The sequence below is a fragment of the Drosophila persimilis genome, unplaced genomic scaffold, assembly GCF_003286085.1.
Source record: "Drosophila persimilis strain 14011-0111.01,24,50 unplaced genomic scaffold, DperRS2 tig00000000-arrow-pilon, whole genome shotgun sequence".
NCBI classification, from domain to species: domain Eukaryota; kingdom Metazoa; phylum Arthropoda; class Insecta; order Diptera; family Drosophilidae; genus Drosophila; species Drosophila persimilis.
In genome coordinates, this window is record NW_020825288.1 from 27,894,348 (window position 1) to 27,917,117 (window position 22,770).

Consider the following 22,770-nt stretch of genomic DNA (forward strand, 5'->3'; position numbering starts at 1 on the left):
AATGGAGTTGAATGGAGAAGGCTTATTTATTGAAGAATGAATGCAATACTCTCTACACCACATCTTCGCATGTATTTTAATATTTTAAACATATGTGAACTTTAATAGAAACCGCATACATTTTTATATATTTTATTACATGCCTGACTAAAAGTGGAAAAAATTCCATACCTCGATTCAGTTTCCATCGTCAGCAGTTATTCAATTTGAAAATTAGAAAAATGTGTAACAATTTTTTCAACAAGGCCTGTCAAAGTCACTTCAATGTTCCAAACCCCAAAAAAAACTGTACAACAAATGGATTTGGGGGTTTAACCCTTTCTAACAAGCCGCCCAATTGTATGATGCTCCTATTTTATTATTTAAATGTGCAGAAAATTCAATTAGGCCACAGTTAAAAACAACAAGGCCACGCACACACTCACACGCGTGAAAAATAGTGGAGTCCATGCCACATGGCTGAAATTCAATTACAACCGCTAATGCCACTTGTATTGGGCTGAAGTCCCGCGCGACCGCAGACTCTGTTCAGCTCTAAATACCTGTAATCCGGAAAATTTAATTTGATAAAAAGTTGAACTTCAATAAGCGCCAAAGTTGCCCATGGTCGTCGGCCATTATAATTGTGGTCTCGTCTGGCTCTGTAACTGTGTGTGTGTGTGTGTGAGTGTTGACCAGTTTTTGCTGAGCGGCCACCACAGTGCAGACCGCAAGCAAATATGATCAGACATCCGACGAGTGACGGCAATAAGCAACAGCCAAAAAAAAAACAAAAACAAAAACAAAAAGTGAAAGCCCCAGTCAGAACGAGTGGCAACACGGCGGATGAATACGGCTTATGCAAGCAAATGTACACACTGACACACCTCTCACGCATACTGGCAGCACAGCACTTACCTACACAGACACAGCTCTCATTCTCCCTCACACACGCACACAGACGCGTTGACACGCGCAAATATCAAAAAACGTTAAGCTAAAAAAATCATAAAAATGTTGCATACTTTTCTGCGGTGGCTGAAAAATCCACTAAGTCTCGTGGCCCAACAAAAAACAAAGTTAAATAGTAAAAAAACAAAACAAAAAAACATACAACTATGAAATATATTAAATTAAGTGTGTGCTTAAAAATAAATTTATGAAATTAAGTTAACATTTACCCCAAGGGTGTGGAGTGCAGACTGCATTTTAATTTAATTTAGTTGCTAAATTTATTAACTAAAAACCCCGACTTTAAGCGGCGAGTTTCATTACAACCAAAATTGAAAAAAATATTTAATTAAATGCCCCAGGACACAGACACACAGAGAAACGAGCGGAGCACATTTTATAAAACGAGAAATCGCATTCTCAAACAATTTTGTGCAATGGAAAAAATTCTAATTTATTGAGTTAACGCCCATTTTTACACCCTCTGCACATGAACAGGATTTAGCCATCCCTCCACCACCCAGCTCATGGTCACGCCCGGTTGCATTCCACCAGCCATGACCATAACACAGTCTAAAAATCCTACATTCAACAAAAAAAATGGTTATACTATATTCAGAGGAAAAATTTAACGAAAAATTGCCCAACTCGCTGCGCCTTGGCCCCTGTCTGTCGTCGACAAATGAAATTTTCACGTTGCTGATGAGAGGCGATCCGATCCCAGAGACCCATAGAGAGAGAGAGACAGAGAACACATACGCATCCACCGCCGAACCCCTTTCTGAATTTACCACACAAACATTTTCGGTGTGTTCCGGCAAAGGCTGAACACAGAAAAAAAAAAAAAACAAATTAAAAACTTGCAAAAATTTTAATGGAATTTTTTTCCCCTATTTCCACGCTCTCAATCTGCCACTCCCTTCTGCTATGCCCCGCTCCGGTTGCTGGGTGTCATCCTGGCTGTCTTTGTTGGCGGTGGCGCTGGCGGTGGCGGTGGCATTGCGGAAATTGTTGTCCCCTTTGATTGTCAAGCGTCGGCTTACACACATAAACGTCACATCAGCATATAGGAACACGAATAATGGAATGGGGAGAGTGGCAGTCAGGCAGGGGATCAAAAATAAAGGTTTAGAAAAATATCCGACAGGTTTAGTGAAGTGCTGTCTTAACTGGCATTGAACTAAAGCTTTAAAATGGGTTTTTTGTATGCCAGAATATTGTTCAGTTTCTTTAGGTTTCTTTCTTTTATCAAGAATTGTATTTTGTCCTTTTAAAACTCATCTTATAGTATCTAAAATGTTCTTGTCAGGGTAAAACTAAATACAAAATATTTAAAAAATAATCAATAACCAGAATATATGTACAACATATTTACACAATTGCAGAGACTCCAACAATTGAGGCAGATCTAAAGCTATGGAACCCCCGTTTGAAAGAAAGACTACAGTTTATCCGGAGAATAGAAACTGTTCCACACTGGCTCAATCTTCTGCAGCTCTGGTAGTGTTTTGTACTCAAATTCACCGCCAATGTTTAGGCATTTGAAATTCGTTTCATTCTCGAGGGGTGCAAACTTGACCGACTTGATGCTCTCACAGTTGGGATCTCCATTGGCAGCGAAACTCGTCCAGATGTCGATCATACCCATGATGACCTTGTGCTCGGGCGAGTCCGGGGCCGACTGATGGGACAGCATACTGTGGAAGATGTAGCACAGGTCGTCGCCGTGGCAGACGCCGCGCATTTGATGGCCGCAGAGCACAATACGAATGGCATTGCAGAGCTTTGAGTCATAGTCGAAGCGGTACAGATAGGTGGGGGCACTGTCCTGGCGCACTCGAGCCAAGGCGGCACGATAGATGGGATGCCAGAACTCCCGATAAGAGCTGAGTTCGAGGAACTTCATCATGCTGGCCTGATTGCAGGGCTCGTCGGCGAAGTAGGCGCGCTTCAGCTGCAGGCCATAGTTTTCCCTCAGCTTGGGGTCCAGGTTGTTGCTTATATCGTTGGGCAGTAAGTTCTTGCAGTTTCCCACCTCATCCAAGGTGGCCGGACGACGGGATACCTCTGGGGAATAGAGGAAAATCGTGAATGAGAGTTCCTTTCGAAGAGAGAGCAAAACTAACCTGGATAAAAGAGCAAACCCTCGAAGCTGGTGCCTCCGAACATGATGGGCACCCTGTTGCTCCAGCTGTTCTGCATTAGCTCATGGGGTGGCTTATCGATCACCGTGTGCTCTGTGCTGTAGGGCTCCACGACAGGTCCAAATGCAAATAAAATTCGATTGTGCTTCTCATCCTTGCTCAAGACTGTGGCCGAGGCCTTGACTATTTCTCCACCATTTGCAGATCTCAAGAACTCAAAGATCGGCTTGTCCTTGTTATCCCCAGTGTAACCCAGTTTCTGGGCCAGACGATAGGCCCAATCATTCCTGGGGGGCTGCGCCCAAGGACACAATACACTGCCCGACATAACGATGGCCTTGTGGATCAATCCCTCTGTTTGAGCACTCAAAGTGAGGAAGTGGGTCGATGCTCCGCCAGCACTTTCGCCAAAGAGCGTCACATTCTTGGGATCCCCACCGAATGCTTCTATGTTCTGCTGCACCCATCGAAGGCCCATTATCTGATCCTTGAGTCCTGCATTTCCTGGCACATTCAACTGCGGATCGTCGAGACTTAGGAAGCCCAAGGCCCCCAGTCGATAGGCCACTGAGACCAGCACCACATCCTTGGACATGAAAAAGTCCGGACTGTACATGTCCCGAGAGGCTTCGCCCACCTGAAAGCCACCGCCATAGATCCAAACCATCACTGGACGCAGTTTATTCGGTTGTAGCTATGAAAAACAATATTCCAAAGATTAATACTTGATGGTTTCTCCTCTCCATTCGGTACTTACATCCTTGGCATACACATTCAGATACAGGCAATCCTCGGAGCCGGCGAATTTCTTAAAAAACATGTGTGTCTGCAGGGGTTTGTCGGCGGCCGAAGTGCAATCCAGCTCTCGATCCCATGGCTCCACTGGCTCTGGTGCCTTGAAACGCAGCTCTCCCACGGGGGGCTTGGCGAATGGTATCTTCTCGAAGCTAAAATAGCTTCCTCCCCAAATGGTATTCCGCTTTACACCGCGCACGGGGCCCAGATTTGTCTTGACCACAGAATATATGGCTGTGGCAAGCTTACGCTGCTCGTATTTGAAACTGAGGACCCTGAAAACGATGCAAGGAGTTGATTTGGATTAGAGTTTTCTATTAATGGCCTGACTTCCATTCCTATCTTCGATCCAAAAGCGCACTCTTCCACACTCTTCTACTTGATTTGTGAATCTAACCCATTGAAAGGCAGTCACGCATTGGGGCCATGCCACCGGGCGAGGCAATTTCAATGTCGTTTGGGGTCTGTCTCTTTGTTGTTTTGAAAGTCTTACGAATTGTCAACAGGCTTTTGACCAACCTCAACGCAACGCCCAATTCGCTTAACATGCACAAACAGTCTCCTATTTTTTTCTGTTGTATTTTTGGATTTTGTATTTTTATAGGTAATTTGTGGGTGGGCGTGAGGCATGATTTTTGCATTTTATGGTTTATTTTTATACTATTTCCACTGCGCACCTTCGGTATAAAGAAACATTTTATATTTAACTGGCATTCTGCAAATGCACTGACACAATTCGCTCACCATTAATGGTACACGAACGCATACAAATCGGTAATTACAAATTGGCATCAACAGAGTGAGAGATAGACAAAGAAAGGCAACAGAGATCGGAGCGGCAAAGATTGGACTGGGGAAGTACGTGACTGCAATGAGGCTGAGAAAGCTAATACTTATAGAAATTACAGAAATAATCTACATTCAGTTGCCATTAACAAAGGCATCTGAGAGCAAAACTAACAATGCACAACAAATTAAGGAAATAAATTCCAGTTTTACGAGTACTTTGTTCCATTCATTTGACAACTACTTTGAATGGGCACAAGTTCAAGTGTGAAACACTATATCTTATCGGTAAGTATAGCGCAATACATTCTACAACAAATCAATACGATAATGAGTGTTTTTCCTCGTTCAAATTACAGTTTGAGGATTACTCAATTATGGTAAAAAAAAAAACAGATTCATAGCAACAAATACAATCGATAGGAAATCACTGACTAATCCCATTCATATTCCATAGCCATAAAATGTATATTCATTTTAAACTTTTTTCGCTATCGAACAACAAACAGAAAAAGCTTATATAATTTTTCGCTGTTGCTAAAAACATGTCGTGTCATGCCCGTGGAGCAGAAATCGTATCACCTATCACCTGAAAGTGAAATGAACCCTGTACCCTAGAGACTTATCAGTATGGTTTCTACATACATTTATTTATATGTAAAAAAACATTTCAGTTGTCTGGAAATTATACAAATAGCACTTATATAAAACTCGTTATGGAAACCGTTGTCAGATAAAAGATATAAACGGGTATTCAAAGAAATTATTAAAGAGATGTGGCGCTATTAATTATAATTTGTAGCATTAGATACATCCCCCAAAAAGAGATACGAGGAGATAGATATAGAGGTATCCTCCTCGTTAATTGCGTGCCTTTATGGCTAAACAATTATAATTTAGAGAAATAATTGAGATAATAATGTTTAAAAAATGAAATAAACATAATAATACTGACAATAAAGCCAAGAGTGGTACAAACACAAGTCTATTGCTACTTTGAACATTTTTGGATACTCTTTTGATACTTTTTGTAATGGAAACTATATATTTGATCAGATCTATATATGTACATACCAGGGCTGGCATACATACATAGGTTCAATTTTATTTTATTTTATTTAATCTATGTAAATATGAATATATTTAAATAATAAATATTTTCATATTACTTTTACAATGTATTGTAATATATTTAAATACAACTAAAAATATTATTTTTTCACTGGCTGACCTATTACACACTTTTCAATATTTTACAACCACTTGATCTGCTAGGGTATCCACTACCGACTCCACAAAACCCCCACCCCCCTTTCTTTTTATGCTTTTTAAAATATACGCGTAGCAGCCCGCACTTTAATAAATATATATATTTGCAATTAACACAATTGCATGGCTTTGCAATAATTTATGTTAAAAATACTAACCATCCGCAAAATTGCTAATAGACCTGCGGAAAACGTGCAAAAAATAAGCAAACAAATGGAACAACGGTAAAACAAAACAACAAAAAATCACTAACGAATGCCGCCGCAACAATGGAAGCATCGCGCATGAATCAGAGAAGGGGGGGGGGACGAAAAAAACAAACGGCAAAAGAGGAACAAGACGAAAAAGAAGAAGCAGCATCATTAAGTTTATGCAAAACAACAACAAAAACAACCGAAAATCCACAAAAAAAAAACCAATCAGCAGCAGCAAAAGTTTGCGCAACAATTTCACCAACACACAACATATACGATACGATATCATGTGTACGCATATTTTAATGGCTGTCTGTATTGAAAACCCCCTCCCTAGGCCAAACACTACGGCGAGAGACCTCAAAACACAGAAAATCATTTAACGCTTCAAGAAAAGAGGAAAAACCAAGAAAATGCAAGTAGGAAACACTCGAACTCACTTAAAGGTCAGCTTCAGCATATCCATGAAGCGTGTGGCCATCTTTTCCTTTTACTTTACACTTTTATCACACTTTTCATGAACACACAACACAAAAGCAAATTGAATGTTTTACTAGTGCTTTACAATTCGCTGCTATGGGAGCGTGGCATGGACTGCAGGCGGAGAGCCACAGAGAAAGTGTCACAATGTCTAAACTCCAGTTAACGCGAGTCGGCGTGCCGTGGGGAGTACGCAAGAAAGTTGCCGATGGAATAAAACGCTCCACGCGAGAGTGCGGCGGGGACTGACTAGAGTCGGGGCGATCGTGGGGTAGCCATATACTAAGCACAGCCACCAGTTGCTCCGCCCCGGTCTCTCCCACTGATTATTTTCTCAGAGAATGAGTTTAACAGCTGATTGTTTACCTTCTCTCGCCAGCGACACTCTGTCTCTCTCTCGTTCACTCGGCATTCCGAATACCGGTATATTCATTTGGTTTGCGCATAAGCTCTGAAAGCTCAATTCAAAGCTTGTGTATATTTTAACAGTATGTTAAGTAAGATCAATGTTAGAGGCCAAAGCTTTGATCTGAAAATGTTAGCAGGGGATCGATCGCCGATCGCTTTTGAATCACATAAATACTTGTTACGGAACTACATACATTAAAAGTGTGTTAACCCACAAAAAACAAGCTGCTTGCGAATAGCACGTCCGACAGCCAAACCACCTTGAAAGTGAACCTAAACCTAGGCTGATTAACAAAGCAGCAGGCAGACCAGCCCAGACCAGACCGGCCAAACGCTTTCAAAAGCTTTTTCCGAAGCACCACTTAATGAGTGCATAGTATAGTGCTGTCTGTGGCCCACTAACTAGTGCATATTCACGCAGACATTAATAGGTTTTACAACAATGCAAAGGCGAATGTGACTGTGAACTTGACTTTGGTCTGATAATTATGCAATTGACAAGTATTCAGTGCCCACTCGATTCGATTCAGTAAAAACTGCTGACGGACTGATTTCTCTATTGAAAGTGGATTTTTATTGAACATATCCATTATAGATGAAAGTCATCGGGCGTTGTGTGGGCTGGCTCACTTTGTGTAATAACTGTATCTGCCTCTGCGGATGGTACATCATCACAAAGTATGAATTGTAGGCAGATTACTAAAAGAAAACTAATAGAAAGGAAATTGAATATGAATTGGCATCGCAATAGGTACAATATATCCTACCCGAGCAACAAGTAGAATGTAGACATTTTGTTGTATATCGCTGGCTGTCACGAATCGAACTGAACTGAGGAAATCATCTAAGATTAGTTCTGGCGAAACGATGCCAGTTAATAGAAATGATTTACTCTAATGATTAGCACTTAGCAGCTGATTCCGACAGTCGCTTGCATTATCCAAAAAATAAGGTTAATGTGCTCTCTAATTATACAATAATTATAACCGCCAATCACTGTGACAATACTATTTTTAATGCTAACCAATTAGCAGCGAATTAGTCACACTGTATTTTATCCTACGGTTTATTTATCTTTGAGTATTAATTTTTGGTCATACGCGATAATTTGCAGCACTTTTTTCAAGGGGGGCAGGTTTTTGTTCAGCCAGACGCTATCTATGACGTCAGTTGTTTCAGATTTATGCGATATCAAACCGAAGTTATATTAGCATGATAATGTCTATGCAGTCACATGGCAATGGTTCAAGGTTTCCGGCTGATTCCTACTCACTTTTGTATAAAATCCCAGTTGGTAATTATTCGTGGAGCATCGCTGTTTCGGCGGCAACTGAAACTTTTCACAGCAGTCAATAATTTTCTCATTTTTCAATATTTGATAACTAAATCAAAGTATTTATTTCGTTCCTTTTTTTGGGTTTCAAATACATTTGAAATTTTTTTTTTAGTTTTTTTTTTTATTAAAATATGGATTTATATATACCTTTTCTTTTGCATCACATGACTTTGAAGCTTTTGACAAAAACGGACTCAAATACATTCAGAGAAGTTTTTCTTTCTTTCTTAAGGAATATAGTTTTGAAACATATGATTTAAACATTTAATCTTCGTGTGCACATTCCTAAAAACAATTCTCAAGTTATCAGTTTTTTCAGTTTTTGTTGTTTTGTTAAGTTATTTATTAGTTTGTTTTGTTGTCTTCCTATAAACATATTCTAAAAAATGATGTAAAACTTGGACAGGTTTTTCTTGTTGTTTTTTTTTGTTTTTTTTGTTCAAAAAAACGTATGCATATAAAACAGGTAAATATCCAAAAGACTTAGTCTACAAATATAAATAAATTTTCGGGTTAAATATATATATATATATGTATATGTTTTTCTTTAAAACACAAATGGAAAATGATTGGCATTTTTCTGGGGGGCGGGTGGGTGTAAGATTGTGCGCGGCTTTTGCTAATTGGAAGAAAATATATTTAATTGAAATCCTAACTAAAATTTACGTGTGTGCGTTTCGGAGGACAGTACATTCAACTTATATCGATAGAAAATATACTTGATATATGTTTGAATGTTAAATGGGCTCATTGAAGGAACATTAAATAGATTTATATAGCATTTCGCTTAGCTCAGATTTGTTGGCTGTCTTTGTTTTCTGTTTTCCGTTTTGTTTGTTTGGTTTTTTGGTAGTTTCTCATAGAAGGTACTTTCAGTTGCGACTTGGTTTCGATACTCATAACTTGCCGATATATTTCAGACCTATTCCAGATAGATACATACATATAGCTGCTAAAACTTTAACACACTTAAATAGAATCTTTCGATATTGGCAAAACTTAACAACAGTAGAGGGGGTTGTTTTTTTTTTAAGGTCTAAAGCTATGCTTTTGCATTGTTTTGAACAGAGGCTTTCAAACATAAAGCTGTTTAGAATCGTACAGATAAAGCTACAGATCTATGTACATCTAAGTGGAGATACTCCACACATTCCATTCCATACCAATCGCAAGTCGCAAGTCGCAATCGCTGCTTCTCCCCACCTCAAAGCAGCTCGTCGCGTCTAAAGAAACTCTCCCAGACCATCAGCTTACGCAGATCGGGCACATCGATTATCTTCAGCTCGTCGGATATATTAAGGCACTTTAGCTGACGCTTCTCCAAGGACGCCGCGGACACTGGCTGCCACAGATCCGACTGTTCCGGATCGAAGTTGGGATTGCCAGAGGCGGCAAATTGGGTCCAGAGACCCACCAGACGCTCAATGCACTTGTATTCACGCGTATGGTTCTTCAGTTTGCGGGCAAGTGAATTGTAGAACAGATAGGAGAGATCGTCGCCGTGGCAGGTGCCACGCACCTTCTTGCCGCAGCTCAGGATACGCAGGTGATTGAAGTGCTTCGAGTCAAAGTCGAAGCGATACAAATAGGTGGGTGCACTCCTGGCATACTCCAGGCGGGACAATACTGTGCGATAGATGGGGAACCAGAAGTACTCATGGGAGACCATCTACACAAAGAAAGAAATTGCAATACTTTAGTAAAAGAAAGGAAGACTATAGGTATGTAAAACCCACCTGGAGGTACTCGTGGAGAGTGTCCAGACTCGGCGTTTTATCGCCATAGTAGCACTCCCTCAACTGTTCGCCATAGTCTTTGCACAGAGCACTGTCCCGATCCATGTTCAGTTCAATGGGCACCACAAACCGGCAATCGTCCAACTCGTTCAGACAATTGGGTTTGGCCTTGGTCTCCGAATACAGAAGTAGACCCTCGTTGGAGACGCCGCCCAAGATGAGGGGTATACTGTTGCTCCAGGCGGTGCGCATCATTTCGATGGGTTTCTTGGGCACCACACAATGGCTCGTGACAAAGGGTTCGATGACGGGTCCAAAGGAGAAACCAATTCGCTCCTTCTTCTCCGCTTCGATGCACAGTTCGCCGTTGGCTTTGATAATGTCCGATCCTTTGGCATTGTTGAGAAACTCCCAGATATCGCGGGTGTTATTCTCACCCGTGTAGCCCGCCTGGACGGCTAGACGATATGGCCAATTCCTCTGCGGCGTCACCGCCCAGGGGGAGAGTGTGTTGCCCGACATGCAAATGGCCTTGTGGAAGAGGCCACGGGTCTGCTCTGTGATCATCATGTAGTGCACGGAGGCGCTGCCAGCGCTATCACCAAAAATAGTTATGTTCCCCGAGTCACCGCCAAAGCGAGAACAATTGGCCTTGACCCAACGGAGGGCCAGGACCTGATCCTTAAGCCCAGCATTGCCGGGTACATCAAGCTCAGGATCATCTAAGCAGAGGAAACCTAATGGAAAGGAGTTCCAAAATTGGCTTAAGTTTGTTATCCCTCATTTTCAAGAACTAAGTACTTACCTAATGGACCCAATCGATAGTTGATGGATATTACGACCACATCTTCGCGCAGCAAATAGTCGGGACTGTAGCACTCGCGTGAGGCCTCGCCAAATTGAAAGCCCCCGCCATAGATCCAGACCATCACTGGCATCGGTTTGGTGGGATATAACTATGTGAGTTAAGTCAGATAACCTATTAGTCAGAAAAGCATATCCCAATATTGATCATCATCACCACTCACATTCTTTGTGTAGACATTGAGGTACAGGCAATCCTCGGAGCCGTCTGTCATGTCGAATACAAAATGCTTCTGCAGTGGCTTTGGACCCTGTGATGTACAACTGCGGACCTCTGTCCAGATCTCTGGCGGTTGCGGGGCCTTATAGCGCAGTTCTCCCAGTGGCGGCTTGGCAAAGGGTATCCGCTCGAAGCTGAAATATAGCTGGCCATAGATGGACTTTCGTTTCACACCCTTGATGGGTCCATAGGTAGTGCCAACGACAGTCTTTTCGCTGGTCTTATAGCGACGCTGTTGCACTTTGAAGTCCACCATTCTGCAAAGAGGTTAGAGAAAAAACAACACACAATTTAGAGAGAGACTTAAAAGTGTAATCAGCGTAAAATGAAACGAAATGTTAGAGGTTTCGAAATAAAACGAAATGTTACCATTAATCAGTTACAATAAACGACGTCAGCTTTGCTGATATTGATGCGACTGTCTTTGCCGTTTAACTTTTTCTGCTGATAAGGTTAATTTTTTATCAGCCTTTTTTTCGAGCCCCAGGTGTGCGCCATTTATCAGGGCGTGCAGAACCCCATACCAGAACGAACCATATTAAATCGGTAAGAAATGTTTTTGTTTTTTTTGTATTTATTTTGAATAAACAAAATCCACTTTGGTCTGGTATCATTCGTCTCGCTTTTGGTATCAAAAGATATACAAAAGTAAGAAAGCAAACATATTTCCTATTATTTTCGTTTGAGTAGAAGCAAGTCATTCAACTTGGAAGCAAACGGAAATCAAGGGCAAAAGGCCATTGAAATTGTACACATATTGAGGGGTACATTCTGTTACCCCGTAAACCGAGAGAGTTTTTATGTTCTTTGGAAAATTGGGTTAATCCATACACAAAAAAGACCCCAAGGCTGCACGCTAATTCAAGAAAATTGTTGTTAATGTTCTTCCCTATAAAAATTATAAATATATTTATACCTCAAGGTTTTTTTTATTGATAAGGTGTACAATTTGTGTACTTAATTCTAAGGAGAGACCTTTTATGTTCTGCCAAAAATAGACAAAAAAATTATATTAAAATCTATGGAGACCTCAAGGTTTTCTTTGATTGATAATGTGTACCGAATACTCTCAGTTTTGCTTAGTTTTAGCACTTAAATCTTGATTTTTATGAATGTTTAAATAGGAATTTATTCGGCATAGAGCCTCTGCCATATAGGGGCGGCTTTTGTTTATCGATTGCCCTTAATGGTTTCATCAGGTACAAAAAATAAAACTTATTCCGTCATGGTATTTTCCTATTTTTGATGCCATGATGCAAACCAAATGAAACGTGTTTCAAATTTGAATTATGCATTTTATGACTTCACACACACATGTCGTAAACCCGAAAGGAAATAAAGAATGAACTCAGCCAAAACGCCGAGTGATCTCTGTCTGTCTGCCCGTCCCGGACATTGTTTTCTTTTGTTCGAGAAATGTCATCAGCAAAAGCCAAGGGTAAGCGAAAAAATACGTACAATATATATTAAAATTTATGTTTATTAATAGCCGGAACGAGCTGTTGCCCATTTTTCGACTCAGATTGAAGACGAAAGTCCCCCAAAACGCATGATGTGAATAATACATCCGTAGAAATAAGTTGGTCTATCGTGGACCTTGGCCTTGAACTTAAGGCAAAAGGGAAATTGTTTTGGGGGAGAGTGACAGGGAATGGGAACGCTTAGGCTAATGGTCGGCACCTATAAAAAGAAAGTCAATATAAATAATGTTTATGACGGAGGGGGTCTGTTAACTGGGGTCATAAAAGATTATGTCCTAATGCCAGGCTTGCGTGTAAGAGTGCAATACCTCAAAACACACCTAGATGGGTTCCTGGGGACTGCCCATTGGGTTTTAGGGTCAGTTGTAAAACGCAGAATGCCCAAAGGAACCTACACAAATTAGTTGATGATAGCTAATACTTTGAGCTCTTGGTCCCACACATTATACAGAATGTTGGATCATCAAAGAACGATGAAATCTTATGAAACATTCCATCAAATGTTGATGTAAGCACTTCAATTGTTTGTATTCCATTTGCTGGCTGCTTAGTTTTTGATTTTCCTTTCCTGATTCTTTTCTTATTTTCATCTTTCATAGATCGTGTGGAAAATCGTACTGCTAAACGATCTTGTGTGTCCCTCACTGATTTATGTGTTATTTTTGGCCGCCGTACAACAAATCTCAAGCGATAAATTTTGAATGAAAATATACAAGGGAGAGATCTTTTTTGCTCACACTAAGAAGGCAAATATTCAGCTGCTTATGAGCATGAAGTGACGACAGCAAACGCCGCCAGGGCGGGGTAGAAAATACCCAGAGACCCAGAGGCAAATAAACTTTGGTGCAAAAAGACGGAACCGAAACGATATAAGGCTTGAGTTTTATTATTTCCGAATTCGTTAAACTGTAAAAATAATTGAGGCAACAGTTCGTATGGGAAATGTGGAAGTCATATGGTGGAATGTATTCGTATAACTTGGGATTTTGTGAAGCAAATAAAAGAACCATAGAGCTCCAATCAGGGTCGGATATTAAGGATCCTAAAAAATTCAAAATTATCCAAACTTTGCTCTTTTACTACCTTTTGGTATTTAAAAAAAATTTTGTTTACTTCCAATCAAAAAACTCAATCACATTTGAACTTTAAAGTTCTATTTTTCTGTGAATAGGTGGTATAGGTAATAGTAAACAAATTAAACTATAGTTATGGGACTCCAAATGACTCGAAAAACACTAGAAAAACTATACCTAGAACTATACCTAAGTTTCCAGTGAAATATTATGTGTTCTACTTTCCTAAAACTCATAATCTCTCGGGTGCGGTAATTACAAGTCATCCCATTTCATTCAAATAAAAACAAAAAACCCCATGAAAACAATCATAGAATTATGAAATAAAACCCAACAAGCATAGGCTTCGCTTGGCATCATGTCGGGCATGTAGAACCCCCAGAGAACAGACTATTATCAGGCATGGTATTAGAAATATTTATTCATCGCAGCTTGAGGAGCAATTGCAGCAGGTTAATGTTTGTATGCCACTGGAAGCACCAGAGATAAGCTCGGCTTATGTCATGAGTGAATCAATTAATTTTCCATACACCACATCCCACATCCCACGGCCTAATCTGCCACACTCCTCTCTGCTATCAGCTAGACATGGGACAAATCCCGCCACGCGATTACCCTTATAATCTAGGCAAACATCACATATTGTTGGAATGACTAACTGACAGACAGATAGACAAACAGACAGACAGATAGACGGACAGACTGAGCAACAGAGGTACAGTCAACAAGTCATGGTCAAGTTAGTTTTTGCCAAAGAGAACGTTAAAATATGATTATGAGGAATAACAAAGAACACGAACAGGCACAGAGAACCACATCATAGAATTTAATTTCCGTTGCAGAGTAGAGCCATCAACATTGTCTTCTATTTGTAGACATTTTACATGAAAGTGTGCGGCGGACATGGCTCTGACCTTGGCAAGGCTGCAAAAGCTCCAACTCAATGAAAGCTTTCCGTTGCGCCCCATGAATGAAATGCGCGATGCCGAAAGCTCACAAGGATATCTGACAGACCGACTGCGAGAAGGTTCTGAATGGAATGCCCAGAGATGGAGAGCAGGTCAAGGAGTGAAGCCGAAGGCCAAACCGAGCAACTCTTTATTATAATTTAATCATAAAATTCAATTTGATTAACCCTAATGATCTAAAAATATTAAAAACAAACTTTTCAGACGGCTTAATTTGATAAAAATTCGCTAAAAATTTCAACTCATTCATGGAATAACCCATATAATACGTATACGTATACGTATCTGCGAATATATCGTATATGTATATAATATATATGTATATATAATATTCTTATCTGTATGTTTGCTCTTGTTGCGGCAATTCTTTCATTCTTTATTCATTTAAAACATTTTTTTTGCTGCCACACAAAAGCTTTTTACACAAAAAAAAAGAAATAATAGAGAGAAGAAAATGCGGCAAAATTAAATGAAATTGACATGCTTGCATTTGTGTTAGTTTATGTGTGTGGTTTGTGGTGTGCATGTGTGGGCGTTTAGGTGGAGAGCACGAATAGCTAGCGACAAAAAATTTCATAGAATATAAGCGAAAATTGTATGCCGCAGTTATACCCGTCGTATGGGCAATGTCAGAAATACATACATGCCCACAAAATACGAGCAGCAGAAGGAATGCAGATAAATCAACGAAATGTGAAGGGAATAAATTATGAACAGGTGGAGGGCTATCAATATTATTTCCTGCACTTTTCAACACTGCCTATCTTGCTAGCTAACACTGAAAATGTTAAAAATAGTTACAAAACGGACTTCTATTGTGATTTATTTCTTTCTTATTCATTAGTTTGACAATGCACTGTGTTTCAATTTTGATTCCTCCCCCTTTCCAATTAATGTTTGTATGATTTTCTTAAACCTACACCCAATACCGATTGTTTGATTTCGTCTACTTCTTGCGCTGATTATCGCTGGCAAGAATCATGGCAATGCGTATGAAGATATTCAGGGCATCCATATATATGGCCAGAGCCATATTAATGGGATCGAATTTGGGAATGCCATGCTGTGGATGCAACTCGGCCACGCGCACAATCCGCTGCGTGTCGTAGAGCAGGAATCCGCTGAACAAGATCAATCCACCGTAGACTGACATACTTGCGAGGCCAGCTCCCAAGGCCGTTGTGGGGGGCAGCCACATACCAGCCAGAGATGAGGCAAAGACAACGCCCAATCCAATGGCCAATGGACCGCCCATGTAGAGAAATTTATCGCTTGGGGCGCAGGCGGCCACCGTGGAGAGGGCGCCCACAATGCCGCCCGTGTAGAGCATGGCCCTGGTCAGAATCGGACCTCCCAGGAAGCACATGGGCGCCAGCACGGCTCCCAGAACGGTGCAGTGTGCCAGCCAGGCCAGCTGCTTGGCCCCGAATCCTTCTTTGTATTCGATTGACTGGGCCATGACCCCAGTGCCCATCACCAGGCCCAGGGTTATGAGCCCGGCAACTATACCGGAGCGAGTCATCAGGCTCATGGCGGTCTCGGACTGGAAAAAGGCAGCCGCTGCAGCAGCTGTAATGCCACAGGATGCCCCAAAGTAGGCATAGGTGGCATGAATGCGATCCCTCACATACTGCGGCCACAGCAACGATTGATCGTAGACACTGGTTTGCTTGGACAGGCCCAGTCCGTAGTAGCAGAGTCCCACGAGACCCATGAGGGCAGCTCCTGCTGCCGCACCCTTGCCCATGGAGTAGGCATTCTCGCTGGGCGGTCCCATCATCCGATCCTTGAGCGAGGGTCCACGCGTACGGCTCTCCAGATGCGAACGGTTACGGTTGGACTCACGTGAATAGTCCCGACGCAGCATATTCTGTAGATCCTTCTTTGGTATCAAGGACTTGCCCTGGCCCATTGATGGCCATGTCAGGGGGTTCTTCTTCAGCAGCGGCATGGCCTTGGTCGATTGCCATAGTCGCTGACTGGTGACCTGCCCCAAGAGACACAACGAACGTCCTGGCAGGACGTGATTTAAGCGAGCCAACAGCATTTTTCTAGATTATCAACTAATTTTTGTGTGTGATTTTGCAAGGCTACAAATATTTTCTTGCCTGTTTGATGGTGTTTTTGTTACTTGATTAAACGATTGAATGGGAGAGAAAAGGCTGCTAGGATAAGAGATATTTTCCAAATCAGAAAAATAGTTTACAGATTCAGATTTGGTGAGGAATGCCACAGAGATGCGTCGGTCGCCAAAGAATGCACCAGAAATATTTGCACGTGCCGCCACAGAAGACTTCTAAATGATAGCAGAAAATTGTCTCAAATTGAAGGTTAATTGGTTTCCCACAGATAAATTCGCTGTGTCAATTGGGATTCACAGATATCAAAATTGAATTCATTCAATAAATAAAAAGTCCATTTGGTCAATTCGAAATTATAATTTTAGATGCCCTCCCAAACGAGATTGTTTTGTGAGGTGGCAATTTAGCCAATGAATATGGAAAACGCTGCTACATTGTATAAGAATTGGCAATTTATTTATGCCAAAAAATTTGATTGAATGTGGGCTTGCAAATGCCATTTCAAGCTGTCACAAAGCAAAAAAAAAAGAAATAGGAATAATTTAAATATGAAAATGAATGCAGAATGGCAAATGCACAGGAAGAAATCATGTATGATATAATACACTTATTTTTAAAAAGCAGAACTATCGCAGAAGCTTTGCCAACCATTTTGTGGGAACTCAGTTTGATTAATCTTAAGTTTTCTTTTCCCTTCGATGTATTGTATCGATGGGCCCCTCGGGTAACGAAAACCAAACCAGTTAGAGGCACACAAAGCCGTCGCCTCTGATCTCATACAACATTCTACCCGTCTCTTTTTTTTCGGTTTGGTTTATTTCTCTGACTTTTTGCAATTTGTGAATCAGCACGGCTGTTGCTACTGCTGGGTTTACTATAGTTTTTACACAATACAATAATTTACATAGTCGTACATCCCGCACCGACCGACAGAGGGATGGAGATGGAGGGAGAGCAGGGGGCGATGGCGGTGCACTAGTTTGCTACCTAATTATTTGCGCAGTTTAAGTGTCGGCACAGAAAAAGCCAAAGACCCCTAGACCGGACTCATATAACAGACAGCTGTTGTGTGTGTGTGTGTGTGTGTGTGTGTGGGACATGTTCCTGTGTTTGTGTGTATCTGTGTTTGCTCATTATGGAGACGAGAACTAGAATTTCCTAGAATCAATAGAACGCAAATGAAAGGGGACACGCCGTCATTAGAAACGCCTGCGTTTCAAGCAAGCAACCCCCCGGTAAGGATACCGTCTCAGGTTTATTGTTTACATAATTACGTGTATGTATATATGTATGCTCATGTAGGACCCCAAGGACGAGCCATCTCTAGGGGGTAGGACATTGCCGCAGCAGCAGCAGCTGTTCCTTAAATATTGGAAGCAATTTAATTGTTTCCAGCTGCGCGAAACGTCAGGCCGAAAACATATACAATTACATATATAATTTCTTATCGGTAGACTTTGGAGAACACCGCTTTCGGCGCTTTCTTTTGCGGTACTTTCCGAATCATCAATCAGCCCGAACTAATTCAAAAAAATTCGCTATTGCCTGATCAGCAATGATCATCAATTGCCGTCAAAGTGGGTTTCTAGTGGATAGATCTGGGTATAAATCATCGTGAAGAGAACTGTATGTATATGGCCTACATGAGGTGTGCAACTTAATTATATATATAGTTGTGCGCCTTAGATTGGATGACAGCATTGTGGCTGATGTCATGATGAGAGACTTGCCTAAATTGGGTAAACTTTATGGCAAGTCATTTAATGGTAAATTTACAACATGACAGCAGTTTCAAATATCTATTTAAAAATGTATATAGTCTTCTATATCGCTTACTATATAGTTTTCAACTTACTTGAGTCCAATTTTGAACTGATCAAATGCCGCCATGGAAGACATTTTGGTGTTCTCTTATGTTCTTCGGTTCAAATTTAATCAAAAGATTGTATATGGCTCTACTTTCCTTTCCTTTTTGTTATTATTATTATATATTTATAAATTTTCGTGTTTCTTTGGTTTCTTCTCTTATAAATATTACAAAAATTACTTTTTATTTTGTATCAAAATGTGTGTTGAACAACTAACAGCTGTTGTTGTGTTTTCGGTTTTTGTTTTTTTTTTTGTTTTTTTGGTTGGCCTTGCAAGGACTATGCGTTGTGTATCAACAAAAATACAGTCTCTGTCGCTGTAGCTTTGCTACTGATAAGGAGCTTTCCTGTCCTGCGCACAAACACAGACACAAGAACACCCACAGGACGAAGCCCGTTCCCGCACAGCAGGAAAAACACACACGCGCTCTTGTGGTACACGCAGGATAATTTACACGTCGAAAAAAGCACAGATTCCCAAGCAAGCATTTATCACATAACACGCGAAAAACAATCAGATTTTTGTTGAAATTCTTTGAATACTGCCGCACAACTATTACTCGGTTTTTTTTGTAGTATATATAGTTTTGTTGCTTTTGTTGATGATGGAACACGGTGGAAAGGTGTGTGTGTGTGTCCGGTTTGTTCAGTTCAGCTTTTGTTGCCGTTACGCGTCCGATTGGCGTGAAGGCAGCTCATCAACTGTCCGCAAAAGCACGCGCTATAAAAGTTCTAAACGAAACACCACACCGAAAAAGCTTTTCCCACTGAGACCGATACCGAGACAGAGACCGAGACAGAGACCTGAACATAGAAGCATGCGATGCGATGCGTGTGTGAGAGCTGCTGGGTGGGTGGGGTATCTATCAACGTTATCTATAATTCAGTAGCCTCACAATTATGTTTATTGAGGCCTTCTTCTATTGAATACTGAGTCACTCTCGCAATTACATGGCAAAAAATTACTTTTGACTTTGTCCTGTGGCATTTATTATTGAGCGGCACTCCTCATATGAGCTTTATCAGAGCCTCAACAAAAAAAAAATAAATAGTAGATAAGAAAAACCGTATTGATACGCTATGGCGGGAGGGTACCAAGTTGTGATTTTGCTGATTCGACACTAAAATTCCATGTATCGCCGTGTCTTCTTCATATTTTGTTTGACGACGTTGGGTGACATGTGGCGTATGTGTAATCTTTATGGACCACTCATCGTGTGATAAGAATGGTTCGAACCAATTTTGCGAATGAGTCAGTTTATTGTATTTGCCGGAGGGGAGTACTTCTAGGAAGCTGTCTGCCATCGATCTTCGGTAATCGGGAAAGTACCCACTCGTGCGGGGGCGCGATACCACAAGTAGTGTCTAATACTCGATGGGACAGCAATATGGTGGAATAATCAAGATGTTGTATGGCAAGAGTGTTTTCTTACACTTTTAATACACATATACTTTATATTTTTGCACTTAAAGCTTGAAACTACTTTCAGTAACCAGGAAAGCACCGTTTGGGCACTTCAATAGACTATTGAGAAGTTCTATATAAGAAGTGGGTTGTATTTCTATAAAATGGAAAAACAAACCCCACGTTGTTGTTACTTTAAGTTCTTAGATTTATCTCATAGTTCTTTCATTTTAAGCCCGAAACTACTTATGACTTCATCGCAACTCAAATACACGAGTTAGCCTTGCTCCCACTCTAGACCCTCTGTATACCAGGAAATTTTTGTATCACCTCAGATAAAGTCATTCATTATATGTGGGCCATGTTGTTGTGCTTGTCTCCGGCTGCCACACGCGCCCAATGGTCCCTTGAGGCAATGCAAACAAAATCAAGCGGAAAAAGCAAAATAAGGGAAAGTAATAAAGGAAAGTCAACACAACGAACAGTCACAGCTGATTGGAAGGAGCTGCTGCTGCTGTTGTTGTTGCTTCTGCTGCCTCCTGTTGCTATTGAAAAGCTTTCCGCTGAGCCAAAGCTCAGCCAGCAGTAGCTTTTTCCATAGCTTTTAACAAGCTTTTAGCAGTCGAACGTTTATTTTGATTTGTTTTATGTTAAGTTTTGTTCTTCCCCAAGTAATTACCATAAGTTATGGTCAGTTCTGGTTCGGTTTGGATTAGTCTGGCATCTGGAATCAAAGTTGATTGGACTTAATGCGAAACTACGAGTATGCGAGTATGCGAATATACGATTATATGAGTATGTGTGAATGGTTTATACCCAACGAATGCTGTGTATGGCGGGACAGTTTTGTTTTTATTTATGATACATTAAATAAATAACCTTGGCCGGGGGGTAATACTAGTTTACCCTCTCGTGACTTTTGGCGCTTATGTTGCCATGCGCTTTTCAGTGCGAGAGCTTTGGCTCTCTCATTTCCGATGTGCTTTTTTGATCTATCTTGCTCTCGCACACGATCGCGTGCTCTGGTGGCTCTTCTGGCACGTTTTTCTGCTTTACGTTCCTCTAATTCATTTAAATCAATTTAGATAGAGTTCTTTTTCTGCGACGATTGCGACTATTTCAGTCGCACAATTGTTAGGCATTAAATGATTTTGATTAAACCAAAATGATTTCAATCAGCGAGCGGCAAAACCAACACACAAAAGAAAACGTTTTAATAATAACAGAAATTTTTGCAAATTCAGAATATTGTTTTATGTATTTACGTTTTGCCATATGGTGGCATGTGAGTTTTTCACGAATTTCCCCCGAAAACATTTCCACTGTTTAACTTCAACTAATTTATATTTTGTGGGTCCGAGATTTGCGTGCTTCTATCTGATTCCCTGGAAAATTGGGGCCAGTGAGTAAATGTTTTTCCCGAAAAATCAGCAATTCCGATAAATTAAAAATTCATTTCCGTTAATCTTACAACTTGCGTTTTCTCCACCACAACAACAACAAGGGACCTCCAAGGACCATGTCTAAGAAAATGTAAATGGAATATCAAATGTCCAAAAACCAGTAACAGGAACAGCCAGCCGTGCCTGTTCGGTGGCTTTCGAGGCGCGCACATGATAATCATAAGCATTTCGCGCCGCGCGCGCAACAATTGCCTCATGAATTTTTCAAAGGCAAATCAAATCAAACGGACGCCTGCCACAACCCATACTCATCAGGATGCCCCTACCACACACCCCACACCCCACACTCCTCCTCCGCTGTTCGCTCCTTTGGCAAGAAGTCATAATTTTCCGGCTCCTCGCGTGACTTTTCCATGCCATTTCGTGACTTGATTACATGCGTCCTTGTTGTTGGCTCCACCATTTCTCCTGTTCCTTTTCGTTGTTCTCGCTGTTGTTGTTTTCCTGGGGATAATTGGGGGTGGATTTTTCCCCATATATAGAGTTCACAGGGCTATCAAAGCCCCATTCTCATTCCATTGACTCCTGCACGTGACACACAGAACTACTTTTGTCTGTGATTTTAGAAATACAAACAAAAAAGAAACTTTTTACACACACAAGGCTCACAGAAAGAATGTATTGTTTTTAAGGGTATTGATATGAAAAATGGGGTCTGAAAAGGCTTAAAGCTAACTTTTTTGAACAACTTGCATGAGTTTATAAGTGTAGAACACTTTAGTTGGGGATTGGAACCATTTTGACCCACTTAAAGCTGGAAATATTGTGAATCCTTTCCAAGTGCATGACTTTTATAGATCATTGCTTTGTGAGCAGATACATCCAGAAAGAAATGTGTTTTATTCGTTTATGAAGAGCAACATTAACATTACTGTCATTTCTTCTTATACTCTCCACATATTTATATGTTCTGGACAACCATTAATTATTAATTACTTTAAAATGCATTAAGTACTCACAAAACTTTTCCATAAAACCTGTTTGTCGAAGGGATTTTCCATCTTTAACCGCACACAAAATATTTACCAAAAACCGTTGCATACCTTGCGGCTGGCCCTGAAATTCGAAATTGAATATACAGTCATCCCCCGAAACGCCGCCTCGACAAGCAAACAGCAGCCAAGTAAAACACAAATTTCCAGCAAATTTGCTAAGCACCTGTAAATAATAATTACAGTATTACAAAACATAAATAAAATGACAAAACAAAAAAAAACCCACACAAAATTAAAAAAAAAGAAAGCCATGTTTGGGGCCCAAAGGTCAGCG

At 40.7% G+C, this 22,770-nt stretch overlaps 3 protein-coding genes across 3 annotated transcripts; all 3 read right to left on the reverse strand.

The window, feature by feature from the left end:
- Positions 1 to 2,260: 2,260 nt before the first annotated feature.
- LOC6594344 (esterase B1) lies at positions 2,261 to 6,828 on the reverse strand. Its single transcript, XM_002019487.2, has 4 exons — positions 6,559 to 6,828; positions 3,832 to 4,144; positions 3,057 to 3,768; positions 2,261 to 2,997 (listed from the first exon to the last, which is right to left on the reverse strand). The coding sequence occupies exons 1-4, from the start codon at positions 6,597 to 6,599 to the stop codon at positions 2,372 to 2,374; spliced, it is 1,692 nt and encodes a 563-aa protein (XP_002019523.1). The 5' UTR covers positions 6,600 to 6,828; the 3' UTR covers positions 2,261 to 2,371.
- A 2,268-nt stretch (positions 6,829 to 9,096) lies between these two features.
- On the reverse strand, positions 9,097 to 19,321 carry LOC6594346 (esterase B1). The gene is made up of 5 exons (XM_002019489.2): positions 18,621 to 19,321; positions 11,107 to 11,419; positions 10,884 to 11,034; positions 10,079 to 10,815; positions 9,097 to 10,011 (listed from the first exon to the last, which is right to left on the reverse strand). Exons 1-5 carry the CDS (start codon positions 18,662 to 18,664, stop codon positions 9,547 to 9,549), a joined length of 1,710 nt encoding a protein of 569 aa, XP_002019525.2. The 5' UTR covers positions 18,665 to 19,321; the 3' UTR covers positions 9,097 to 9,546.
- Positions 15,489 to 16,757, reverse strand: LOC6594347 (growth hormone-inducible transmembrane protein). Its single transcript, XM_002019490.2, has one exon. It carries the CDS (start codon positions 16,729 to 16,731, stop codon positions 15,631 to 15,633), a length of 1,101 nt encoding a protein of 366 aa, XP_002019526.1. The 5' UTR covers positions 16,732 to 16,757; the 3' UTR covers positions 15,489 to 15,630.
- Positions 19,322 to 22,770: the final 3,449 nt, after the last annotated feature.

What these genes read in the sequence shown, in the direction of transcription:
- LOC6594346 (XM_002019489.2), bottom strand. Translation starts at nt 18,664, where the DNA reads ATGTCTTCCATGGCGGCATTTGATCAGTTCAAAATTGGACTCAA. An exon ending in CAGTTCAAAATTGGACTCAA is followed by an intron (nt 11,420 to 18,620) that starts GTAAGTTGAAAA and finishes ACCTCTTTGCAG; the next exon opens with AATGGTGGACTTCAAAGTGC. An exon ending in TCAATGTCTACACAAAGAAT is followed by an intron (nt 11,035 to 11,106) that starts GTGAGTGGTGAT and finishes TAACTCACATAG; the next exon opens with TTATATCCCACCAAACCGAT.
- LOC6594347 (XM_002019490.2), bottom strand. Translation starts at nt 16,731, where the DNA reads ATGCTGTTGGCTCGCTTAAATCACGTCCTGCCAGGACGTTCGTTGTGT.
- LOC6594344 (XM_002019487.2), bottom strand. Translation starts at nt 6,599, where the DNA reads ATGGCCACACGCTTCATGGATATGCTGAAGCTGACCTTTAA. An exon ending in ATGCTGAAGCTGACCTTTAA is followed by an intron (nt 4,145 to 6,558) that starts GTGAGTTCGAGT and finishes CATCGTTTTCAG; the next exon opens with GGTCCTCAGTTTCAAATACG. An exon ending in TGAATGTGTATGCCAAGGAT is followed by an intron (nt 3,769 to 3,831) that starts GTAAGTACCGAA and finishes TGTTTTTCATAG; the next exon opens with CTACAACCGAATAAACTGCG.